This window comes from Zonotrichia leucophrys, chromosome 2 (assembly GCF_028769735.1).
Source record: "Zonotrichia leucophrys gambelii isolate GWCS_2022_RI chromosome 2, RI_Zleu_2.0, whole genome shotgun sequence".
Lineage (NCBI taxonomy): Eukaryota > Metazoa > Chordata > Aves > Passeriformes > Passerellidae > Zonotrichia > Zonotrichia leucophrys.
The window spans coordinates 23,690,293-23,710,673 of NC_088171.1; the positions used below are offsets into that span (position 1 = coordinate 23,690,293).

The 20,381-nt window shown below is 37.2% G+C and overlaps 1 protein-coding gene across 5 annotated transcripts in view; it reads left to right on the plus strand.

Annotated features, from left to right (window-relative positions):
- Window positions 1-20,381, plus strand: part of CDK14 (cyclin dependent kinase 14) — a 310,762-nt gene that overhangs the window by 179,390 nt on the left and 110,991 nt on the right. For all 5 annotated transcript variants that reach the window (XM_064704274.1, XM_064704278.1, XM_064704276.1 and 2 more), the window contains one exon: window positions 8,658-8,751. In XM_064704274.1, coding sequence (XP_064560344.1) covers window positions 8,658-8,751 — 94 coding nt within the window. The remainder of the gene's footprint in view (window positions 1-8,657; window positions 8,752-20,381) is intronic.

Below are 20,381 nucleotides of genomic sequence, written 5' to 3' on the forward strand. Positions count from 1 at the left end.
ATGCTTTAATAGAGCAAACTGCTCAAAAAAGCACTTTAAAATGCTTTCTTTTAGTTAAAAGCAGTATTTTTTTAACTTTAAAATATTCTTTAAACTTTTCCTATTTTAAAAAACACTGCACTGTGAAACTGAACAAAGGATTTTAAAACATTTTTATTGTTGCTGAAAATTTTTCTACAAATAAAAATGGTTTTCTCCAAAGTTCAATAGCTTGTCAAAAATAGATCTTTTAACATTCCCCCTAGTGATAATTTTAGTGAAATTAGAAGGTCCAATCAAAACATGTGGTGTTCCTGTAATAAAGATTAAGTCATGTAGCTAATTAAAAGCATTTAAAAGTTACTACACCTGCAGACTTAGCATGTCCTTCATATAATGTGTTTATTTTCAAATTCCATGGGCAGCAGGGAAGATCAAGGAAGGACTTAAATGCTACTTCAGCAATCCAGGCCATTATTTTGCTTTGTGACAAAAATGACTGAAGTATTGGGGAAGAACACAATAGTTACATCTTCAATGATATCAAGAAATTATGTTCTCTTGCACAGGGCATTTTGTAGAAGCCTAAAAAAAATCCAGGTGCTCAGGGGTCAGAGGTGGTGTGTTCTGTTTCAAATGAAAAACAATGTCAAATTCCCCTTGTGCTTGATTTGTAGCCCTTACAATATTTTTCTGCCCCGTACAGAGTGAGGAACTGTGAAGGGCTTAGGAAAAAGGGACCGGGTAATGCAGTTTCTTTCACATGGCAGCAATTTGTGCAGGGGCTCAGCCTCTGCCACATCAGAAATCAGATGAGAGCAAATGTGTTGTGTGTGTGACAGAAGAGCTTTAGATTACTTTACTTCTGTGCTTTTCTGGCTTGTGTGAGACAGCACTTGCAGTGTGATGGTGAGAGGTGTAGCTGCCTGCTCAGGTCACTTGTGCTTGCTTGGCACATCTGACAGGGAGCTCTGCTGGAGCCAGGCAGCCTCGGGGCTCTGCTCACACAATGCTTGTACAGAGCTGAGCCATAATTACATTAAAGCTATTTAGTGGCTTCCCAGAGTGGGAGGAAGGGAGACGTGGAGAAACCTGTCTACCATCAGATTCCAAGATAATTTGGTAATTTGTTATCAAAAGTGTGTTTGTAGCATTAGCATTTTTATGCAATTACTGGCATTATGTCCTTATGGCAGATAGTGTGTGCTCTCCTGTGTCGTTGTTGATGATCTACACAATGACAAAACCAGGCAGCCACTTCACTAAATATTTAAATAATGTTAAGGTAGAAAGTACAGCTGTTTCCTCTATTTAGAGAAAAGAAAAAAAATAAGGTCACAGGGCTTTTTCTATAGCCATGACAAATGACATTTCATGGTGGCTCCCCAGGAACAGTAAGTGAGGCTCCCACAGAGTGGAAGACCAGCTGCATGAAAAAGGAGTCCAAATATTAACCACTGGACAGTGGCTGGGAAGCAGGTGGCAGAGGCTGCAGGCTATTTTTACACTTCATTTGCTGGTGTAGAGAATTAGAATAGTAACTAAAAGCTAATGATCCACATGCAATGTTACATTCTCCTGCATTCTTTTTTAAATAGCCACTGGCATTAAAATAATATTAATGAAGATGTACATGCAATAGTGGTGTCAGGCTGGTGATGGAAATCAGTGTGTCAGGCTTTGTGATTTACTGCTGACAGCGTTTGATACAGCAGCATTTTATGAATGTATTATACTACCCTCAACTGCATCAAAGAGTTGTGATAACCTTTGATATAGCTTTTTTTTTTCCCCCTTGATGAGGACTTACTAGTGCCTAGGAAAATGGTTTTGCATTGCCTCTGGTGTAACTTGTCCTAATCCTTGAATTTTACAGTCCTTTGAAAGTCAATGCAAGGAAAATAAGCTTCAACACATAAAGGGTTTATGGATTACTAAAACCCATATATAAGTAACACAGAAACATAGGGAAAAAAATCCCTAAATTAACCAATTCTTTTTGTTCCTTACAGGAAGAATATAATATTAGTAAATGAAGCAATTTAAAGAGGCTATTAAATCCATTTGATTCTGGTAATGCAGGCACTGCTGCTACATCTGGGTTGCTTACATCAAGAAGTCACTAGGGATATTTTATTTTGAAGTGCAGCTGTCTTTATACTGTGTTTGCTAACAGCTGGCAATTTTTTTGCATATTCTGTTGTTTTGTTTATAAAAAAATACACTCTGATCACAGTACCTAAGCAGTAATGGCCTGGGATATATTTTAAATTCACATTTATTAACTAGCATCAGCTATGTTTAGTATTGCAGAAGAAATAAATTAGAAACTAGGCCAGTAAAATGTTGCAAAACTGCTTCTTAAATCAGCCTTGTTTAACTTTGTTACATCTAGGTTGTTATACACGATTTCAAATCTCAGCCTAATTTAGGGAAACCTGTTCATATGGAGTTTTTCTATCCTATTATTAGAAAAATAAATGGTATGTGGGAACACACCACTTTTCCCACATAGCCTGCTAAGATTGTGGATTTGAGTGCTCATGACAATTCCAAGCATGCTTTCATGAATATTTGACCAATGATGACCTGCAACCATAATTAAGACATTCATTACATAAAAATGGATTTTGTCTTAGACACAAATGCACCAAATTATGGTTTTTACACGGGGGACATTACAAAGGCATTTTTATCCCGTTTCTCTTGTAAATGGTTTGCAGTGAGAGAAATGTGAGAGCAGTAGTCCCAGTCCCAATATGCCCTGAAGGAATGCTTCTTGGGGCCTGAGAGAGAACAGCACGGGGCAAATGAGCTCTCTTGCCCTTGATGTTCCTCAGGATTATGACTTCCACTCCAAAGAAATGCTAATTTGTAGGATTAGGGTATTAGGGTAGTATTGCAGTGACTGTAAAGGTGTTGTTAATTTCTCTTGCTGTCAGTGAGTTCTTCTAAAGTTTTATCAGCTGAATTAGCTTTTGATTGGAAAATTCTGTAGGCTCATATTCATAGAAATGCTGTGTGTGAGGAAGTGAGGAACTGTCTGGGTCTGTAGTTATGGGAAGCACATTTCAGTCCCTGAAATGCTGAAATCTGAAAGCCACTTTTATCCATTTGCAACATCAGATTTGCTGTTACTTTTTCATTTGTAGAAATATGTTTCGTGTGTGTAAGGAAAGTACAGTATGAAAGTATCTGGATGCAGAAAAGAAAACCAGGAAGTACATGTTCAACAAGAAAGTGTCTCCTGGCAAAATGTTGCTCAAGTTTGAGGAGTGTTTTCTTTTCTTCTTATTTTGACTCTGCTTTTATAGAACAAGTGAGTCCAATTGAAAGAATCCCACAAGGAGGGATCATGTACATTTTAATCCTTCATGAATATAGTATTTCTTAATATAGAAATTGAGTATTACTACAAAGCAAAAAATATTCTGGAGCTTTTATTTCTAGGTATTTAGTGACACATGCAAGAACATGACCACTCTATTCTCTTGTAATTACAATTACTTCAAGTCTGACTGTAAATAAATACCTTGAGTTATCAAGTAAATTAGTTATTATTCATTGCATATGCTTCGTGCACTAATTTTAATGTTTTTTGTCATCACGTAAGGGAAGTCTTTGTTCACTCAATACTTCTGATGTGACAACTGCTGTTTGGCTTATTGCCGCTGTATTTTTATCAGGCTGTACCATCCATTAGATGTTATTTCTTATATATCAAAGAAAGACAAATTCCAACCAACTTCAGCTTTTGTGGCTATGCCAGCAGTCTGCTGCAGTAGAAATAAATCAGATTTTGTCACTAAAGGAGAAAAGAGTCCCTTGCTTTACATTCCTTTACCGCAAAACTTGTTTTCATCATTGTGTTCATAAGAAGGATGATAAAGAAACATGATCTTTTTTCCCTGAATAAATCAGACAAGATAAAAATCTCTTTGCCCTTACAACATGTATATTACTAGGATTTTTTGGAAGATGCTACAGTATTGCATCTTGGTGACAAATCCATAAAAAAGTAAAGCAGCAGGATTTTGAAGGAGAGTGTGTGTAGGTTTTGTGGGGTTTTGTTTGTGTGTTTGTTTGTCTGTTTGATTTTAATTCTGATATATTTAACATTACAAACAGTGTGTAGTTTGGGAAGCTTGAATGAAAACTCTGTAGTTCCTTTGAATTTCAGAAATCTCACCAGGGATTACTGAAAGGAATTACTTGGCTTTCATAAAATGTATTCCCCCTCTGAAGCCAAACCCTGCACACAGAAAACAGGCTTAATGACTAGATAAAAATATTGTGTGAAGACCCAGCATAGGTTTTCACTGCAAAGATCATGCTGAATATTGTCACCTGCACTGAGCCTGCTACAAAGCAGATCTGTTCAAAGCAGAATATTCAACACTTTAAAACATATATAGTAAGAAATACAGGGTTTCTATATACTTGATTTAAGTATAAACTAAAACTTGTTTTGGAAACAGCTCCTCTTTCTGGAGTGAGTCTGTATTTTCTTTTATGGCTCCATCAAGAAAAGTTATAATATTAACTGAAGGAACCTTCCCTTTATATTGTGCCTTACCAAAGCTGTTATGCTTCTTTTTGTTTGTTTTACAGTATTCAAGTACAGATTTGCTGGAGATTCTTGTAGCAATAAGGATCTTTGTTACACAGAGACAGGAATGTGAATCCCTAAGCCAAACACATAAAACCAATCCACCAAGTAAGGAAGTTAATTTTAAGGGAATACTCTTCTGAATTATAAAAGTTGTGCAGAAAAAAACCCCCAAAACAACAAAAAACAAAAACAACAAAAAAAGGAGGTTTCTGAGGGGTTCAGCTTCCTTTTTACAGGCTCATTTACTATGTCAATTCAAATGCAAGAGAAGCCATTCAGCTGTGCTAGTAACTCTTACTCTGTGTAAGGCTGTACAGTGATAGCCAGAGTCCCAGGAAATTAAGCAGGACAATAGAAGAGCAATATTAGATGGCATGGCCATGTATTGTCTCATCAATATATCAATAGGTTTAGTCATGCTTTTTGTCATCAGAGAGTAAACCACCCATTTTAGCATTATATGGCTGTCACTTTTACTTGGCAAGTTTATTCTATGCCATTGCATTGGAAGGATCTCTGAACAGCATTGCAGCATTTGGCTTATTTATCCAAACTCAGAAGTCCTACAAAGACAGTAGGAAAATCCCAACTGAATACACCAAAACTTGTTAAAGTAGTATTCTTTTGTCAAAAATTATTTATATGTGCCTCCTGAAAATGTCATTGTAGGCTGAACGTGCACAAATTTACCTAAATAACATACCCTTGGAAATGCATGCACCTTATAGCCTCTGTTTCATATTTTAAGAAGTAATCTTTGTGTCATTGAACTAGACCTGGGACTGGTGTGTGAGATCATCCTGTCCACTCTACTGTTAATGCAAGTGTTTCCTGAAGAATATTCTTAAGTATTTCAGCTTGTCTGGTTTTACATGACTGTAACTGGGCTTCAAGTCCATTGGGAGGCTGGGATATAGCACAATTATTAATTGTATTTCCCTAACACTCACCCTAAAATTTCTATTTCCTAAAGGCATTCTGCTATTTCTAGTTACACTATTTTGGACCTACCTACCATTCTGGGAATCATTAAAATCCTAATCAGTTCTTCCCCGTCCTTCGTTTTGCATAATTTTAAATACAGAGTCATCACATTCTCCCTTGTCCCTTGGGCTTTCTTGTAGCCAAGGATGACATAATTTTCTTAATTTTTTCCTCAAGACCCAGTTTTTCTGACATTATAATAGTTTTTGCTTTGTTTAAAAACCTCTCTAAACTGTTTAAAGTTTGTGAGGTCTATGAAAGCAAGACAAAATTTCAAGGACTTGCAGAGGTGTTATTTATTTTCTCATTTGCAGTGTGGGCTTACAGTTTGCAATGCAGGGATCCTATTACAGACTCAAGTTTCTACTTACCGTGATCCTAAAATTCACCAATACCACTATGACATCTAAAATACCATCCAGCCTTCTTCAAGCCTTTATGTGCTGTTATGGCTTTCTGCATCTTACCTATCCATTTCCTAGTTCCATGCCATACTTTTTCTGTATTACTATTTTCCTTTATTTTTTGTATTAATTTAAAATTCTCTTTCTATTGACTTACTTGTCAATGTGCTGAACACCATAACCTTTGAAACCAGTCATAACCTTAATTTTCAAGTGGGCTGAAGAGAGCAGCAGTCTTCCAACTCAAATCTTGAAGTTTGCTTATGATTTTGATCCCCAATGATTATAATACCCTTTTGATTTTTGTATTAGATATTTGTTTAACTCCAGCACTCTTTTATTTCACCAAATGGAATTCTAGGCTGCACAAAAGTTCAAGACATATAATAGGATATAGGATATACATAATAGGATTCTTCTTTCCAAGCAGGAAATTTTTCTGCAGTTTTGCTTGCTGTTCTTACTTGGTGGTTTTTTTTTGGTGGGTTTTTTTTTGCTTATACTTGTGTCAGAACCAGTAAAAGTGGACAAATTTATAAATAATGTAAAACAATGCAAAATTTGGCAGAATCTTCCTGCTGCCCTTATCACATTTCTGTTCAAACAGCTAGATGAAGATTCTCTGCAGATTTGTATATGCTCTCAAGTGATATGCTGGTTTAATCAAATGCCTGTTTTCTGGTTGCAAGGATAGAAGTGTGATCCTCTTTTCTTTAGTCCAAGTTCAATTGTTTTATTGCTTATCTTGAATAAATGACTCTTGGGTAAAATCTTGAATTTTTCCTTGCCTGAGATGCTGGTACTGTTTATAAGCATTTGACAAAGATATATTGTGCCTATCTGTGCCTAATGAAGCACTAACCAGACTAAATGATGAATGGCAGTTTAATCAATTCAGTTCATTTAGTAACCCACAAAAGCATATGGAACATAAATTTTAACCTCTCTTTTATAAACACCTGTTTTATTCTAAAATTTGCCTGCAACCGTGCTTTCTTAAAGTTTTCTTCCACTTTTCTATGCCATGAGAAGCTTTACTTAGTGTATCTAAGCTCTGGGTGGTCGAATAAGAAAATGTTGATGTATATTTAATTTTCTTCTTCAAAAACTTGACTATCAACCCTCATTGTCCTAGAATGTAAAATTGTTTCATTATTGGGTATTTGTCAAAGCCTGACAGATGAGTAAAGCACAGGTTATTTACTGATACTTTTAGTTAAGTGGTATCTGTATGTACTCAGCTCCAGTCTTAATGAAAACAGGTTGCATGTTTTTGTTAAGTTGTTTTATTCTAGAACCACTTCCTCACCAATATATGCACACAAATCCTAAAATTAAGTACTGCTTTCTGAATGCATCATCATGATGCATAAGCAATGAAAAAGTATGTAATTACTACATTCCAAATAATTTACTTCTAAAAACAAAGTTAAATTAGAGGTTAGATTTTTCTGAGAGAGAAACAAAACTCTCAATTTTAGGGGGAGGTGGTGCTGTAGTTAGTGTTGCAAATTCCTACTTCATTTTGATATATGTTTTGGGGATTTAAGCATATTATTACTTTGAGTGAAGAGTGGTTTTGTGTGGTTGCTTACACAGACATGGTTGTACAGCATACATGGGTGTTTGCATATGAAAGTTGTAGAAAAATGTATGCAGAAAAATGCAATTGAAGAAGTTGAAGTATATAATCAAATTCTGCATCCTATTGATAGCCAAAATGGAAGTTTCCTCTTAAAATTATTTTTGCTGAGGGAACAAGGAACTCCTGAGCTGTTTTCATCTGGAAAAGATGCAAGTGCAAGTTTGTAATTTGCTTTCCTTTTGAGATGCAGGAAGTTCACAGTTTATCTAGAATTTCAGATGGAGTCACAAAAGCTTTCCTCAACCTTTGAGAAGGCATTCTTTGTGTTGCAATTAGTGTGCCTCAGATATTTTTGCTGTCTGATTTCCCAGTACTTCTGCCCCTTGCTGAACTCATTGGGATGAGGGGGACTGGTGTGGAGTAGCTTGTGTGGGAAACCAAGGACAGGAGCTGTAAGGGGGGTGGCTGCTGTGGGGAGAGGAAGGAGCCCATGGAGGACCATGCAGGACCCATTGCAGGACCCTTCAGCCAGAGCTTCTGGGGAATGGGGCAGCAGCTGAGGGCTTTGAGCGTCTTTCAGTTCTGCTGGAAGAGGGGAGAGCAAAGTCCAAGCAAGTACATCCCCGAGCATTTGGGTGGTAGTTAAGTTCAGTGCCTGTGAGCAGCCACGTGCCCTTCTCCTTTTTACTCACCTTTTCCCAGATTCTCCTCCTCCTATGCTAAATGTGCTTCCATGTCCTTGGTCTGTCCCCGTTCAGCTTTTCCCAAGGATGCTCTCATTCCCACATCTCCAGAGTTTCTTTGGGAGCATGACTATTCTGCTTGGGAAGCACAAATACCGAAATCAGCAGCTGTGCCTTTATTGGTCTCAACACTCACCAACCACACTCCTGCTACCTCTACACCTTTCTTCAAACACCTGAGGAGTGTTCATTTGTATACACTGACTTTAGCAAATGCACGTCTATCCTTCCACCTGGCGTCAATTAAAAAAAATTATTTAAATGCTGGTAAAGGATACAAAAACATTGTTGTTGGCTTTTTGGTCTATAAGAAATCTTTCTAACTTTGCCTTTATTTTTTCCTTCTGTAGGGGAGTGGGTTGTATCTTTGTAGAAATGATTCAAGGGGTCGCTGCTTTCCCAGGAATGAAAGACATTCAAGATCAACTTGAAAGGATATTTCTGGTGAGTTCTTTATTGATGAAGTAAAATTAAAAATTATCAATTAATAAGTGTTCACATATTTCTTTGTGTTAGGAATTAAATTACTGATAGAGTCAAGGATCAGAAGCCTGGTCCACAGGCTAGATACAGTTTACTTGACATATTTTGTAAAAATATATCAAGAGGTTTAGTAATTTTTTCACTTTTTTTTTGTTTGTTTTTTAAACAAGGAGGCTTATGTGGAAAATCTTTCTAAATGCAAGGTAATGTAAATCCAGACAGTTTGTCATCCTCACTTTGCAGAGGACAGCTCTGGATGGGTTTATTGATCTTTTACTAATATTGTAGTGTTAATGCCAAGTATTTTTTGTTATATAGATGTATAAAGGAAAAGCAAGATAGGAAGTAGGAGAGAAACAGAATAGGAATTTTGAAATCATGCTTATATTCAGATTCAGCAGGAGTCCTTGACTACTGCTTCTGCAGCCTGGTTAGGGCCTTCATGTGGAATGCTCAAAGGCACTGATGACACATCTACATTGGCAGTGAAATAAAAGATAATTTGTCTCAAGAGTAATGATAATTTATACATTTTTCTACACAGGGTTGTGGTTTTCTTTGTTTGCTTGGGATTTTATTTTCATTTGCTCTTTCTTCTATTGCGCTCTGGGTTTGGCCAGAGCGAAACAAAAGGGTTTGACCCTAACAAAAGGTTCAGGAGCAACTTTTCTTGACCCCCAATAAAGTTTTATTTCTACTCTGTGCCCTGCTGGGAGCTGTGCTGTTGTGGAGTGGGTTTGTTCAGGGAAGGCATTGCTGACCAGAGTGGCTCCTGCTATGCTGGGTGGTCATCAGGGAAAGTATTGTAGGAGCAGCATTTACCCCTAACGCATCAATCTCTGCCTTGCTTCTGACCATAAATTTAGAAGGGAAACATGAGCATACCCTTGCTTCCAAAGGTTATTTTGTCAGTAGTCATTTATTTCAAATGCAGAGTATTTATTTGGTATTCTTTCTTGGTCCATGGGGAGAGGAAGAAAGTCTTTCATAACACGTTTAAAAAATTTACATTCTTGACTTTATTCAGCCTTGCTTGCACTGTATCGCTTTTGTTGGGACATCAGGGAATTTAGCAAATGCTTTTAGGAATGACTCATAAAAAGTATCTCTCTAAAACAAGGCCTTATTTGATTGTGATATAAATATAACTCATTTTCTGAAAAATATTTGGTTTTTCCACCCTGTTGGCTAATACCCTGAAAATTCTGTGCTGTGAAAGAATTGCTATGCTGCAACATGGACTGGGAGCAGCAGTTCTGAGCAGTTCCTGTGATGTGTCTCGTTGCTTTGTTTGTTTGCCAGCTTGTATATTTTAAGCTAACAACTTTTGAGCCGGATTCTGGCTTTTGTTTTTTAAACTATTTGTGCTTTTCATTTATTAATTTGAAATTTTCTCCTTATTTATAGAACATGAAATTTTGCAAGTGTTAATTCCTCCTTGGGGCTTCATCTCATTTATTGCAGTAAAATCTTATTGACTGTTTTTTGGTGTTGAAATTGAGGGCACTTGTAACAGCAGAAATCAGGTTCTTCCTTTAGTGGGATCTTATTTGCAATTTATTGTTTGATTGTAAGATATAGTGCAAAAAGTGATAGTGATGGGTGTATCACATAAATCTATTTTTGTATGCCTTCTGTAAACCTTTTATGTACTTCTATTTTTTCCCTCAATCCTCACAACTATTTGAAAGTAAAAATGTCAAGATTAATGCAATCTAGGATGAATTTTGAGGCCTACCAATTATTTTAAATTTCGTTTTTAAACTGCAATTGCAAATACTAAGAGTGTTGAAATAACAAGTGATAATTTATTGATACTCTTTCTTTAATTTGATCTTTTACAAACCATCAAATAAGTAAATTTTTGGTCAGGATGTTTTATGGTCCATGGCAAATCAGAGTTAATTTTAAATCCCAATTAATTAGGCCTTCTAATGGTAGTATCTAGTTACCATTAGCTAAATAGTTTCAATGGGTGCCTTCCTAATGTGCTCTAAGCATCATTAAGGATTGAAGTTATCTATTTAAAAGTTATAAACCAGAGGATTATTCTTGTTTGGTTTTGTATTTGAACAGAGGGATTTAATTCATTAATTCTCCAGTAAATCATAGATAGTAGGGTAGTTAATAGTACTGAAGGACAAAAGGAATCAGGTTGTTTTATCAGATAACCAATGTGATTGACACTTACACAGCTGTGAAAGAAACACATCAGCCATAAAAAGACTTTTGCAGACAGAGTTCCCAAAGTTCACATTTTCAGCATCCACCAGTGAGTTTTCTTTTTAACAGAGGGCTCTCTTCTGAAGATGGTGGAAGGCACAGCCCACCTTCACTCTGATCCAGTAATCCCTTTGTTCACACCTTGTACACAACTTGGAACAAAAAGGAACATTAATCTTCGTCATATCTCCTGTTGCTAGTCATAGCTACATATCCTTAGTGTGTTAGGAGCCAGGTTGCAGCTCTTAGGGAATTGGTTACATTGTAGTAGTGAAACTGGAAAAAATGTAAGAAATAGTAGCCAAGAAAAATGAATGAAATTTAACATGAGTAACATTTTAAAAATCTTAAATGGCTGTTTGATTTCCTATTGTTTAGAGGCCATTATATGTAAATGAAATTAAAATACCTTTTATGTATGTTGTGTTAGCGGTTATGAAGTTGAAGTCAGAGAGATTCTCTAAACGTTTTTGTGTATCTCTACTGCTGGCTTCTTCACATATCTACATAGCAATAATAGATGCAACACAACACACCACATATGTTTGTTCCTCATTATGAATGGTGTTTATTTACGTTTCATAACAGCTTAATTAAGTGATTGCTTATAGTAAATGAGAACAGTGGTTGATCTTTCAGTTTTGTTTAAGGACTTTCTCTTTAAGCTTGTCTCTCCTGACTTCTATTGATTCAATTTGGGGGTTTTTAAATGGTAATATACCCTGATTCACTATTTCTGTTACAGCAGCTGTTTTTAATAAGCGTACTCAGGTTCTATTACAACCACAGGCCTCAGTAAAATAGCAAGGGTTTATACACAGGATCTGTTCTCAGAATCAGACCAGCACTTGGAGATGTTGATGAATAAGCAGCTGCAAGTTGTCATTGTAACACTTTGGATCTGATAATGCAAATTCTTTTTTCTGCCTAAAATTATAAGTGTTGATAAGCTCTTTTAAAAAACCTGTGCTTACCAAACGGGACTCACATGTATAAGCAGGTTGCTTTCCCAGAGAGGTTTAACAGTGAATAAAGTGCCTTAATGCAGAGGTGTTTTGGTTTAATCATGTAGTATATGATTGCATTTTCGATCCTGCTTTTTTCCTGCACGTTGAAACTGGGGTTACTTTCTGGGTTGAAATGTGTCATAGAAAATAAGAAAGGAAAGTGTATTATCATAGAATTAAATCATAAAATCATTAAGGTTGAGTCTAACCTTTGACTGAATACCACCTTGTCAACTAAAGAAAACCATTAAATGGCATGTCCAGTCATTTCCTGAACCCTTCCAGTGATGGCAACTCCAGAACCTCCCTGGACAGCCAGTTCCAATGCTTGACAACAATTTCAGCGAAGAAATTCTTGCTGATGACCAGCTTGAACCTCCTTGGGCGCAGCTTGAGGCCATTTCCTTTTGCTCTGTCACTGGTTTTTGCTATTACAGCCTGTAAGAGCTAACAAGTCTCTTGCCTCAAAGTATTAAACTAATGATGTGTCATCATAATTTCCTGCAAACTTTTTGGTTTGCTATTCTCTGACACAATCAGCTTGGGTTTTTGTTGCAAGGTGCTAGGTCTGATGGACTGAAGACATGAAGTGGTAATCTCAGCATTTCTATTTCATCTTGCAATATGTGCACAAGACAGGATGAAACTTTGATCAAGTGCACGTTGAGCAGTAAAATCATGAGAATAGGAAAAATGTGAGGCAATGTGTTGATTCAAAATAAAATTACACAAAATTGGGAAATAGCATTTGGCTTTTGATAAGGAATAGCTAAGATCTTTATCAGTAGTTTATTCCCGTTCATCATTTGTTATTATACATATCTCTATAAGCAAACTTTGAGGTTTTCACATCAAGGAGAATGTGCCATTGTAAATATAAAATTTAGTGATGTCTAGATGTTCAAGCTGCACCAAATGCCTTCAAGCTATCCCCATACCATGGAAAAATTGACAGCTCCTTGGATCTGGTGATGATCAGTATGAATTAGTTGAGTGTTAAAGCTGATTACACTGAGCAGCCTGCAGTATGCTTGTGCATGCCACACTGGAGATATCAACTTGGTTACAGCTCTGATTTTTATATAAACATGTGCTTTTATACTTACTGCTCTTAACAGATTCAAAACAGACCAGAGTTGAATCTCTTGTGTTAGCTAAATTTTTCTTTGGCAGGGATTTTTTTTTTTTTTTTTAAGTGGGAAGGTATTTCTGTCTTTTCTGTCTTACAGGAGCTTTCTGAGAGCCACAATTGATCAAAGTGAATTTTCCTCCCAGGCTCTGAAGTCTTCCCCATAAGGGAATAATCTGTGCATTGCCTGAACTTTAGCCTTGGTGCCAATACACTGCAAATTAGATTTCACTGCAGGAATAATGTACAAAGAGTTCTCCTGGTACTTTGTAGCTCTCTGCACAGGCAGGACAATGGCATTTAAAGGCTGGTTTGTCTGAAAATGGATATTCTCTCTGCAAACATGGTTGTGGGAAGCATGTGCACCGCAGCAGCATCACAGTGCAGGTAGGGTGTCACAGCAGGAGTGGGGAAGTGGCAGCCAGAGCTTCTCTATTTCCTGACACACATATTGAATAAGCTGAGGACTCCTCTCTGATATTGGATGCTGTTGCTCTGTTGGGTACCATAACACACAGTACTAAAAAGTAATTAAAAGGGAACAGTATGCATTGAGCCCAGCAGCCTGATCTGCCAAAGGGCAGCTCCAGAAACGCCAGATTTCCACATGGAGCTGTGCAGCAAAACACAAGAGTTTGCCATTTCAGATAGCTATGAAAAATGACATTTTCATTTCAATGGGAATGGAAGTGTTTCTCCCATTATTGAAGATCTTAAAGGCTAGCAATACTATTTTTATACATATTTGCACACATACTTGTGATATACAAGCCTGAATGCAAGCTAGTAGTGTTTCCTCCATGTCTGATGTTAACAGGCATTAGTGAAGCTACAAAGCTTTATCCCTGTAGCTCTGTATCTGAAGGTTTGCTTCATGTCACTGACATCCTCTGAAGCCTGGGAATAATGCTTTTTGAGAGCTTTTAAGCTTATGATGGACCCAAAAAGAATGTGCTTTCTGGTACATTGTGTTACTAGCATCTTTTGGGGAGCTAGCAATGCTAAACCCAAGGGAAGAGTACTTTAAACCACTGGATTTTGAAGTTCATCTGTGTATTCAGGTACTTAGTCAAATCTATCGGTCTTTTTCTTCCTGTTTCATTATTTAAAATACATTTTTCTTTCTCTCAGTAAATACTTTGGCTCTAAAACACAGGTCATTCATCTCTGATGGAATACATGTAACTGTGAGGCTGTATGTGGGATGAAATTTTGTTTTGTGTAGGCAGAGTGTCTATGGTGCCATCTATTCTTCTGGTTGGATGAATCTATTGTAATATAAATGTAATATAGTTCTTGCTTAGAGGGCAAAGTTTGTGTTTTCCTTCCATATCTTTCCATTTGCTTCCCACCAATGACTTCATGAGGAAAGTGAGGGAGGTTTTTGAAACTAATTAATTAGAAACATGCTGCTGACTTCTATCTAACACAATATGTAAGTAGAGAAGTGCAATCTTGCTAATAAATCTACCTCTCCTTTGCTTTATGACAACAATATGAAGAATATTTTACTTCTTTTCAGCACCACTGAAAATTAATTACATAAATAGCAGGCTTCTCTACCTGTGGGTCTTCTCTTTGAAGCTGTTAGCACTTACTCAGGATTTTGCTGTACTTGCCTGCAGGTTTTGCACTGATACCACTTTTACAAGGTTCTTCTCTGGGCTTTATGTCTTATGCCAAATTTCAAATGAAAGTAATTCTAAACTAGGCAAGTATGAGTGAAATTAACCTTTGAAATGAACTTTAAAAAACAGAGTAAAATCTTCTGTGTTTTCATGCTTTGTAAAGGATTCTGGTAATATTTCAGATTTCTTTTTATGGAGTTTCAGCTCGGTTTTTGATCTCTGATTGCGCTATATTATTTTGTGTATTACTGTGTAAGTAAAGTTTTTCCCATATAACAGGGCACAAGGTAAATTATGTTAATTTGCATTCACTTTTTGTGCAGAACTCCCATCCTCACCATGTCTGAGTATCAATAGTCTGTGCTGTTCTTTGCTTTATACCATTAAACCCATATGGTCCTGGGAAAACAAACTTGGCCTAGGATTTAAAACCAGCAGTCTTGTAAAAATGTAGGACAATTTCTAGAGGAGTATTGCCTGTGTGTGTTAGGAAAGGAGACTTTAAAAAATATGTATCTCACACTCTGCTAACATTTCTTTCAGAAATTGGGGCACTCAGTCTCACATTTATCCATGTTTCAAGTCATAAAAACACCCACCAGTGTATCATGGACACTTTCCAGGGGAGCTACCAGCTGGCAGCAGAAGAGAAGAGAAGGAGAGGAAATAATAAATTAATGTGTAACCCCATCTTTTTGCTTTGAGGGTTGGCTGGATTTCAGGCCAGCCAGGCACACAACCTCATGCACATAGGTGTCATCTGCCTGCAAGACGTTCCTGTCCAGCCTGCTAATTCTGAGCAAAACCCTGAGCATGGCTGGGCTGGCATTGCAAGAGTGTGGGTTATTATCATCTTGGTAGTGCAAAACATGAGGAGTAATTGGCTATCAGAAAAAGAAAACAAATTTAGGCATGGTTCAGTGGAAAACAATGGCTTTGTGGTTTTCTTTGGAATCAGAATGTTTACTTTCTGCCATATTTCACTTGCTGAATGAGAAATGGGCTATAATTATAAGGAATCATTGTTTCTTTTCCAGACTTGCCTCTAGCCTTTGAGAGGGTGTTTACAGACAATACATTGAAAAAGAAATGTGATGAGACTCAGCTGGTGCAAATCAGTACCTGGTGTAAAGCAGTGCACTGATTGCCATCTTTGCAGGCACCTTCCTTCTTGGTCCCTTACACCACAGAAATATCCTCTTTGCTGTGTAAAATCCCTCTCTGTGCACATTGTGTCCGCATGTGTTATGAAGCTGTAATTGCAAACATTTTTGCATGCAGGTTACCCTGAACAGAAAAACAGTTGCAAGCAATTTGTGCATTTGTGGGAGCTGAAGCCCATTCTGGGAAGAAGTGTTGGTCTGCTATCAAAAAGTTTATTCTACAAGATAATATAGTACTATAAAAAACACAGACACATTAAAAAAACTTACCCTGCTATGCTGGCTTTATTTGCTAGGAGAGATAATAAATTATCAGGCATCAAATTGTCACACTGCTTTTTCTTTCATAAGTAAAGACACAATGTTCATTGCACTTGAATATTCCCTTTTCCCTTTCTTCTTTCACTTGTGTCTGAATTGCACATTGCTTGTCAAAAGTGAGTTTTCTGTGTAGCATCTTGATGGCCAAAATTGTTGTTTATGATCTGTAGCAGAAGTTGAAACATTCTTAAGGTTAAAAATGTCTAAAAATCAAAGTGAGGCTTTTTTAGATGATGATTTTGGAGATGGGTTTTGAGAATCAGAGATTGATATGTCTTGCCTGTCTACACATGTTTCTTTAAAGACTTCAAGAATAATAGCCAATTTCTTCTGTCCTCCTTAGAGCTACTAAAAGTAAATAGTTCTCTCTGTCATGGTGTCTGGGGGAAACTGCCCCTTCAGCCTATGCAAAGGCTTTGAGGTACCATTTGCAGTAAGCCTAATTTGAATAAAGTTAGACTTTAACACCTATTTCAGTGTTTCCATTATCAGTGCCCTAGAGTAGGTATTAATTTAGCAAGAATTTGAGCAGTTGCTGTAAGATTGTCTTCAACTCTCATTTTCACAAGCTGCTGATCCATAGTGAGCTAAAGGCAAATTTTGAGGTAAGCTTAGTGATTTCAGGAGGCTTCAAGTTTTCAAGGGGTAAACATTACTACACCCTGATTAGGATTGTTGCTTTTCTACTTCATTAAATGGCTCTGTTTCAATAACTTAGGCATAAAATTTTCATATGTTGAAAATTTTTTACAACCTTGTCCAAGTTTTAATTATACATATAAAAATGCTGTCACATAATTTCAGTGTGTCCACTATTTGTGTGTTGCCACTTCTTATGAGACTTGCACAGAGAAAAGAAAATCCTACTGACAAAATCAGTATTAATAAGTAGGAAAAGGGAAAAGAAAGGGAAATTAAATGTATTCTGCTACATAAGAAAATGTGAAAAAAAAAGTCTTCAGAAGATCCTGAGTATAGGAAAATTGCCTGACTAAGATCTTAATGCAATAGGTATTCTCAAATGAGTGTGAAATAAACAGAGCAGGTTATGAGCTGTGCAGTATTATGTTTTGTTCTTTTGCTTTGGTTCTTTCTTCCACAGTCTTCTAAGCTCTCAGTTTAAAGTGACTTGGAGGCTAAAGCAGAGCAGGACTCTCCAGCTGTCAGTTGCAGGAAGAGAAATGTTCTGTGTTTGCTGTTTGTCTTTAGAGTGTGCATGTATATCACTGTGCAGCTGTATTTCTGGCAACTGAGGTCTGTTCCCAAGTACATCACAGAAACCAACAATATATTTTGTGACACCGTAGTGAGAGTTCTTCACAGTGCTTTCTCAGGGCAGAATAGGACCCAAATGGCTGCAGTGCAAACTCTCAGACCTGTTGGTGATGGAGCAGAACAGCATAAGGTAAATACTTAGCAGAAAATGCAGTGTGCTACAGCAGGTATGTTCTCACATAAATATGATTACCCTGATGAGTACAAATCAAAGAAGATTTTCAGCATCTGACTTAGAACATTGGAAGATTGCAGTTGGAGTTCTGTATCTTTTGATAGGTGAGAAATCAGTTGACTTTGTGAGCTTTCAATTTGATTAAACTTTATTGCATTATAAAGAGGGATTTATTACTTTAAAATAAAGCCTACTTCCTTTCACAGATATTTTAAAATATTTGAAATCTACTTCTTTTTCAAAATGGTATTATTTGAATTATAACTCATTTTCATCTTAGAACATACTATATTTGCATTTTCAACCTATATATCCTGAGTGTGATTGTATTATAATAGCTGGTGGTTGTGCTGTTCTCATAAGAGAAACAAAAGTACATAAACTTTGTATCTCTGAATTGGCCCTTCATGAAAATCAGAGGAAAAGCAGCCAAGGATTTTATCAATCCTTTAAGTATCCTTCATGTCTCATCTTGGTATGCATCCATAAAACATATTGCCCTAATTACTTAAAAAAATACCTTAATAATTTGGATGTTGGAGATGTTGTGCATTTTGGTATAATCTGCCCTGGTCTGATGGGTGAGATTTGTGGTTGATGACATTGCTGTGCTGCTGAGCCAGCTCATTACAGTGTGTTAGTATTCCTCCTTCCTCTTGCAAAGGGAGGGGTGGGGATGAGGCCCTGCTGACCTCACTGCATCGTATCACTTTATCAGCTGCTCAGCAGTTCAGAGCAGTTCAAACTGTACCCAGGGAAAATAATCTTTTGTTTGTTTAGTGATTTTTTTCATGAAAACTCTGCAATACCATATTCCATAAAAAAACTCAGACCAGTGAATGTAGCTGAAACTAAGGGTAGTGAAACACGTGTTTGCTACTAAAGTAATCTCTTCACTAGGCCACATTTACTTTCAGTAAAATGTACTTTTGGTGCAGCTTCCTACCACTTCTGCTTTATAGTATCTTCTTCTTGCTAATGTTCTCATGGTTTTGTTGCTTTTGTGGCCTTTTAAATAGCTTGATGATAACATTGTGCTGCTCATCTGCATTCCTCACATAGTCCAAGAGATCAGCTGTGCCTACAGGGTTGAGAGGTTGATTTTTCTCTCTGATAACTTGCATAGTTGATTGTCCAAGTTTCATTGGTGTAGTATCTCTCTTTCTTCTATTTCAGTGAGATCTTTAAAGTTTACCCCCAAAATACCTTGTAATAGCAGAGTTGTCATGTTAAAGATTAAAATTGTCATTTCACTGTTGTTGTATCTGATGCCCCATCATTTTTGAGCCTTCATGTCATCAATATTTCAGGCCGTGCATTTTTGTGGACCTCAATGTACTGGGGACAGAGCATAAGAGATTGTTACTCCGGTCTTCCCCCTCCTGTCTCTCATTATTGACTACCAATGGTACTGAAGCTCATTCTCATATATCTGTGGAAATTTTCTTTTTTTAAATTTCTGTATCCTATTTATTTAGTTACCTGTTTCTCCCTCTGGATTGTTTTTTATTCTGTTTTTCTGGGGAAAAAAAAATGGAGCATGATATGCAGGTGTTAAGTAGCTCAAATCATTTGAGAATTTGCTGTAATTCACTCACACTTCACTAATTATTTCAGTGCAAGCCCCCTCAGTTCATATTGGAGCTGCAGGCAGTATGTTCCCCAAACACTGAGTCCTCTCAGCTCCTTTCTCCAGTGAGCAGAGAGGATCAGTTGCAGCAGCTCCTGGGAAGTAGCTCCATTTTGCCCAAAAGCAGGATCTGCCACTGCAGTGCCCTGCAGGCAGTGTGAGGTTTAATTGGAGACAGGAGGTGACTACAGCCTAGTCCCTCCTGCTTGGTGCTTTTGCCAGCTCAGAAGTCATGGACAAAGTTACCTAGTGCACCAATGTCAGAGTAAACAAAATGGTTCACTGAAGCTGGCAGTGCTGCTGCCCCTCCCAGCTGAGAGAGACCAGATTTCATCTTCATTTAAATAAGCAAAGCGAAAACTCTTAGGCTATCTGCCATCTGCTTAAGGCCACAACTGCTAAATGAGCAATAAATGGTTAAGTCACAGCTTCCAATTTTTGAAAATTTTATCATCTCAACATTCTGTACTCTTTCAAAACCCATTTCTGATCTCAATGTTTGGGCATGTACCTCATGGTGTCAGGGCAGTGAACGCCTTCCTTTCAATGGGTTTGCAAGGAAATAGGTGAAGAAAGTGTCAGGACAATGGGTAGATGTTTCAGCAAAGAATTCACTGGAAATTTCCAAAGTGCTCTGAGTGAGGTGTGCTGTCTCTCTAGGCTGCACTGGAGGATGCAGGTTCTGTTCAGCCAGTCCTCCCACAGATCTTACCATCCTCTGGGTGAGAATTCATAACTTGCTGGGATCTGCGCTGACCCCACTTAAAATGTCTCAGCTGCTTTTATAGCCACTCTCTCTCCATCAGACATAGGCTGACATTTCCCCCATTTATAGGAAGAAAATATTTCTGTACTTCCATTTTTCATTTTTCTTGCTTGTTCTGTGCCTGTGTTTCAGAAGGATAGTATAAAACTATTTTCTTCTGTAGCAGCAAAATACTGCTGTTTGGAGTGAATACCCCAAGCATCATGCTGTGTTTTGTTGCAGGAGACACTCTTCCAACTGTGTCACTTGAAATGGATTTTAAGTGATAAGGTTA